The sequence below is a fragment of the Corvus brachyrhynchos genome, unplaced genomic scaffold, assembly GCF_000691975.1.
Source record: "Corvus brachyrhynchos isolate BGI_N302 unplaced genomic scaffold, ASM69197v1 scaffold5, whole genome shotgun sequence".
NCBI lineage: Eukaryota > Metazoa > Chordata > Aves > Passeriformes > Corvidae > Corvus > Corvus brachyrhynchos.
The window spans coordinates 12,597,651-12,604,369 of NW_008238321.1; the positions used below are offsets into that span (position 1 = coordinate 12,597,651).

The 6,719-nt window shown below is 43.1% G+C and overlaps 1 protein-coding gene across 1 annotated transcript in view; it reads right to left on the bottom strand.

The window, feature by feature from the left end:
- The window catches only part of XYLT1 (xylosyltransferase 1), a 97,053-nt gene that overhangs the window by 26,731 nt on the left and 63,603 nt on the right, over nucleotides 1-6,719 (bottom strand). The window contains exon 6 of the mRNA XM_017734311.1: nucleotides 6,658-6,713. Within this exon, the coding sequence (XP_017589800.1) occupies nucleotides 6,658-6,713 (56 nt within the window). The remainder of the gene's footprint in view (nucleotides 1-6,657; nucleotides 6,714-6,719) is intronic.

The following is a 6,719-nucleotide window of genomic DNA, read 5'->3' on the forward strand; positions in this document are numbered from 1 at the left end:
TTTCAAAAGGCCTTGAAAATAATTCTCAGTACAGACAGAAATGATGGAAGAGTTGAGAAGGAGAAAGAATAATTGTAACTTGCTTTTCAATGTGCTTTAACTGTGGCATCCTAAATACAAATGTTACAAGGTCAAAAACGTTACGAGGGCAGAATTCTTATCTTTTGTTAATTCCCTTACTCAGAAGGAAATATTTAAACACATTACTATCTCAACAAACCCCCTAAGCTTTAGGGCCAACGCAGAAACTAACATCAACAATACCAGAAAGAGCTTCTCTCTTGACTGAATTTGCTCTACTGAGACTGGGCTTATTTCCTGATTGGGCTTCAGGAGCAAAACCCAAAGCTATAAATAAGCAGACAAATTGAAATGCTTTTAGCTGTTTTGCCCACTGTGCTAAATGCTCAGGAGTTACCGCGGAACACAGGGAAATGTTACCTTTAAAATGTGATTAGTGTTTGTCACCTGCATCTCTGCACGTCCCACAGCAGAGCTCGAGGGGCAGCTGAGCACGGAGGGTGTGCAGGGGAGGGAGGGCCACAGCTGGCCCCTGGGAGCACAGGGATTTCCGAGCAGAAAGCCCAGGTGACACAGCCACCCAAGAGCTGAGAGATGCAGCTTGTGACGTTTGTTCCTGGAGCTTCTCTGGGTCTGCACAAGCTGCACTGCAAGTCATGGGAACAAGCAGGTCTGCTGGAAGGATTTTTTGACAGTCCATGTTACCACAGCTGTTTCCAATGTATGTTTAAACACTTCTGTGTTCAGCATGCAATTAAACCTGGGGCAGACTACTGCTGCCACACACACCGGGCAGTACAGAGTCCAGATCATCTACAGTGCAGCAAAAATGGTACAGTAATTTGAGTGTCTCTTTCAAGATACAAGTTCACCTTGAAATATTATGTTCAATGTGTCCCTTCTCAACCAATGGCATCTTTATGGAAGTCAAGCAGCCATGGCACTTAGGGTACTCCACGTGAGATGCTGTTGAAAGCTGATGAATACACATATTTTATCTGGTCATTATTCCATCTCTATATGGACATGATTAGACTTTCCAAGCTTACAAAAGGTACCTCATATGCTATATGATGTTTCTGCTTCTTCCATATGTAACGTTCCCAGAATACCCATTTAATGCTTTAGTCCTAGCACATCTTTGCACTCTATTTAGAAGAAATTGCTCGTGATTCTTTCTTCTTCTCCACCTTTTCCTATACATTAGCTTAGTTTTGAAAAACTTTACTTTCCACCTTCTCTCTTTTAAGGGAGAAGTCTCTTTTTCAGAGAAAGTCTTAAAAAGCCTCAATATTTCTTAGTGTTTTAATGTCGCAGGCCAGGGAGCAAAACGAAAAAAAAAACCTCTAAAATTCTTTTAGTTGTAGGAAACTCACAATGTCTATTTTTTGCCATAATGACTCTACTAGGAATTGCCTTGTTTTGTCAACAGTTCCATGCATTTCCTTGTGAGCATAAAGCTTGAGAGAGACTTTCAAAGATTTTCCTGTGGGTTTCTTCCCACCACTCTTCACTTACACAGTATCTTTTAAGCAATACTTAAACAGCTTTTAGAAGGTCAAAAATGAAATGGTTTCCTCTCACCATCAGGAAGGCCACAACTCAGGTGATTCTGTTTATTTTTATACTAAATAAGCAAAACTGCAAATGATAGTATGCAGACATGTAGCATGAACTCACCACAGACAGACTCAATGATATGAAACCTGACATTTTGCTATCTGTTTGTCTCCAATAAATGTCTTCTCTAGAAGGTTTCTTGTCTCATCTCCTTTCTAGTGACTGAGGGCAAGTGTGAGCCCCTTCTGTAAAGGTTTTCAAGCTACCACATCAGGCCACTGACCTGTGGGTACACCAGAGCCAACATCATCTGTGCAGCTTAAAATTATGTTCCCTGTCATAACCATTCTATAAAACACCTCAGGAGCTCGGATGACAGGGCACAAAAGTTACTGTTCACATGGCTGCAAATGAAGCGTGCATCTCAATGTTCTCAGACAGCAGTCAGATTCCTGATTATTTTACCAGTATCTCAATTTTCACCTCCTTCCTAATTCATCCTTGCCCCATTAAGTATGGCTACTTCAAACCTTCTCACTTAAAGCACCTTCCTGAACCAGTGGATGATCTTGCTTGTACACTCTAAGAACAAAGAACATCCTACTTAGTCCCACGTCAAGACACATGGCTGGTTTTGTTTCTCTTTGCACTGACAGCTTAGAGCACTGTTTTCTAAAGCCGAGCAGAAATAAAAGCCCTACAAGGAGGCAAATTGTCAAGCTGAAGCAGTAAAGGCTTTATGGCTCCCCTAATGCTTAGCATAAAGCACTAAGAACATTTGGAAGTTAGCTGTAATGTCTGAATTTTTGAAGTGCAGTCTCTTTGCACAGAAGATGCATGTTGCTATTTCAGTCACTACACTTCTCATGCAACTGTTGGGCTGAACTGCTTCCAAGCAAAAAATAGATCTTAGTCCATGTGCTCCAGAACACTCAAGTGTTCTAAAAATCTTAGCAAAAAAAGTATGAGGCTGAGGGTAATTTGTGCCAAAGGAACCACCAGATGTGTTACATGAGCAGCAGTGCAAGTGCTGCGAGGACGTGCAGTTAAACTACTCCAACACCAGCGATAATGAATCCTTTTTTTTCCCTAGTATTTGGGCACTTACTGGGCAATTCATCAGTGTAATACACAACAGCATTTACTGTGTGATCCATTTTCCTAACTGACCACCAAACCCCCCTCAACCCCGTGTACAGCACATCAACAAACAGCATGTGCCACTGAAGAAAAAAGGCACCTCTGAAATGGGGGTGGGTGCAACAGATGTGTGCCAGCAGTGGAGATTTTGGGAACATGCTCCAGTTCTTTGGAATTAAGGTTTCTCTAGCCTCTGAGAACTGGAATGGGATTGTGATGCTCCTTGGTACAGTTCACCAACACCTCTAAAATTATCTGTAACCCAGGAGCCAGAAAGGGCACAAGACAACTGCAAAGAATAGCATTAATGAGGAGAAAAAACCAGCAGAAGAAAAGAATATGGATACATACCAAACTTTTAAGGGCCTTTTCTTTAGCTGTTTGTATTTTGCCTATGAGCTCAAGATTCCTCTAAGATCTAACAGCATCCAGCCTTCAGAGCATTTTTACACTGCTCCCAAATGACTGCTGGGGAAAGGTTTCTATGCAAAGTCCCCCTTCTCCTGCCTGTCATTGAAGATGTCACATTTGACTGTCTTTCTATTTTATAATACATCAGCCAGGTGCTGCTCCTGCCAAAAAAGAAAAAATCTTCTGCGTATTCCAAATTGCAACAGCTTATACAACCACCAGGTTATTCACTTGCTTTTAATAGTCTAAGACACTGAAAAGAGGAGGAAATGTGTTGCCCACTAAGCACTATGTAATAACCCCAGCCACTGTGTACAATTTCATTTCATACATCCACCTCCGTCAGGAAATAATGCTTCTCCAGCTGAGTGAAGGAGCCATTTTCATGTCCATTCTCTCTGCTGAAGCCACTAAAGGAAAATCAGAGCGATGCACTTTTTCATTACTTTGGCATAACTAAAACAGAACTTAACTCTGTAAAAGGAAGCCTGGTTTCTCTCCTTATTTGGCAGTAAAACATGCACTGATACTGTGATGGCTGGAATACAAAGTACAATGTAATTGAGCTGTACAAGCATTTCAGCTTTAAGATAGCACTTCTAAACTTTCTCTGTTGTGTGATCCAAAGACTATGATGACTTAAAATTAAGAGTTTTCAGTTGTTTACAAGGCAGACTTAGACAGTTGAAAAGCTTATTGACTAGGAACCATTATTCATCCATAAATTAAAATTGAAATTATTAGCAAGGTTTATACACTGCTTTCAATTTGGTTTAGATGCTGTGCTCCTGTATCACTAGTTCACGTTTTGAGAAAAAGACCTTGGACCAGCTCAATCATTACTGTACACGGGGCAGCAGCCAGTATAGTCCAGTGTCCTCTCCCTTACCATGGCTTCAATTAGTTGTTTTAGACTAAAAATTCTGTTCCAGTGTGTTTTGAGATAGGATATCCTAAGGGAGTTTTCTTCTGCTGCCCAAAAACATGGACACTGGCCTGTGTTCTAAAAGCTGTCCTTTTTTTTCTTAACTTTTTGCTGCCAATCCTCGAGGCTGTTGCTTCTCTTCCAGACCTTACTAAGCTCTTGGCCATACCATTCTCTTCATGGGTATTTCTTTCCCCCTGGGCTGTGACAGGACAAAGCAAAGAGCAAAATCTAAAAACTGGAAAAATTAATAGAAAAAAATAGTCATCCCTTACTCTTAAAATGAGCAAGTCACTGAGTTGAGCTGTGGAAATTCCCCAGGCAAAGGTCACAAGAGGCTGGGACAATACTGTAAAGCAGCACCACATCCTCCTGCTCCCTGGGGACACTGGCTGTAGGACATGGACACGGGCTGACAGCCCAGGTGGGCCTTTGCTCTTGTCTCACCTGCCTGAGCTTGCAGAAGGTATTTCAGCCCAGAGGACTTCACCATTCCAACCACAGGGATAAACCTGACTGGTATGAGCACAGCTCACACACCTGGGCACACAGTGAAAGTCAGGTGGGAGCTGTGTGTCAGATGGGGAGAGCAGAGGGTGCACTGACCAGTTTAGACACTGAGTCAGTTTAGACTGACTCACTCCAACACTAAACATGAAATATCAGGCTAGAAATCTTCACTTAAAATATTTCTCTCTCAACAGGTAGATGCGGAGCTGGAAATTCACCCACAGTACAAACAGGGGATAACTACTTTTTGATCAGCTTTTGGAAACAATGGAATGAATTTTTACCAAACACCAGCATTACGCAGAGGCGTTTGCAGCTGCTGGCTTGAGTGTGTCTGCAGCTGCCTGGGCTGTGCAGGAGGAGGGCAGTCACTCTATCTCCCTGGTAGAACATTTGGGGACGTGCCAAGGGGTAATGTGAAAGGATCCATTCATCCAGTGGTCAGCAGTGGGAGCACTTATGGGACGTGGGGATTAGGCAACCATGGCAGACAGGGATGGCAAATCTGCACTTGTGTCCCAAAGCATGTTCCCTGATGCACAGGGAATTTATGGTAGAAATCCAGGAAAAAAAATAAAACACAGTGACATCTTGTAGTAAGCTAAAAGGTATTTAGTTGTTCATACAAAGAGAACCATTGAATTACTAAAGGAGTTTGTTATTCCTGTGATGGAAGGACAAGTGGCACATTAGCTCATTTCATTATTAAATTAGTATCAGCTTACTGTGTTTTAGTGATCTAAATTGTTCTGATCCAGCTGAACTTGGCATATTTGAACCAGCCTGATGTTGGTGTGTCATCATTCATTAGTTATTTTCCTTAGCCAGCTCAGGGAATTTGAGAAGAGTCAGGTGCACCAGAGGAGCAAGGAGGCATAAGAGACTGGCTGCTTCTCCCTGGTTCTTCCTCTCCTCTTTCACTAACTCTGCTGTGGATCACTATTGCCAGCTAGAGCTCAGCCTGCCAATCACTCTGACACTCTGCATTTCCCAAACCAGGGACTCTCCTGTGAAAACTGTTGACTTGGCTTTAAATATTACTCCTCTCGAGATTATTTTTTACTACCTGCTATAGAATTTCTGCATGCACAAGATGAATGCTTGTGACGACTTAATTTAAACAGGAACACGACAGAATTGATAAATCTAGTGACAAGAGTAAGAACGGCCAAGAAGAGAGAGAGCCCTGTGAGTTATCCTGTCCGCCTGCTGTGCTGAGCACACGACTCAGGGTGTCCCATTCTCTGGGTGGGTACACTTGACATTTTACAGAATAAAGGGAAGACCCGGTGACGCAAGCAGAATAAAACAGTATTTTTAGATGCAAAGCCACTGGGACTCAGCATATGGAGTTGCTGGAAGTGCAGTAGGACTGATGTTACAGTACAAAACTAGCGAAAAAGAGGAACAGCAGAACTATGAATAAATAGGAAAAAGGACCACGGCAGTCAGATGGGAAAGTCCTTTCCTGTGCAGAGGTTGTTGAAATCTTTGGAAGATGGTGTTTGGTCACTGCTGCTCCCTCAAACCACAGTGGCAAGTTTAAGTATTACTGATGACTGGTGGGAAACACAGCACATTCTCTTCTCCCTGAGACCCGTGCAGGGTGAATGAGGAAGGATTTGATTCAAGGACCTCCAAACTTTAGTAGATTGTGATAAGCTCCAGCCACTATCGTCACTCTTACTGGCATTGCAGGCTGCTACAGGCTCCCACAGCCGGGGCTCTGCCCATGCCAGGCTTTGCTGCAGACCTCAGCTAACACAGGTCTTGCTCACCAGAGTGCCTGGGGCCACCTGGGCAGTGCTGGAGTGGGGGGCAGTTGCCACTTGCTCACAAAACATTGATCTGCGCCAAGTCCCCATGAGCAAGCAACATCAGTCTGCTTAGTGCCTCTCTCCCCACAAAAGCATCTTTGGGAAGAAGTCATTCTGGGGAAAAAAAAACCATCCTCAGGAAAGGGTTTCCTCCTCCTTCCCTTCTCTTTCCTGGACTAGGGATTTCTTCAGTCAGGTAGTGCTGGAAAACCATCACCATACAACAATTCTCAGTGCTTTGGTTAAAATAGGGTGAGGAAAGGGCCAACTCACCTTGCATTGTCCCTCCCATGTGATTTCAAGAAGTTCATATCACGGTATCTGGACAGGAATGC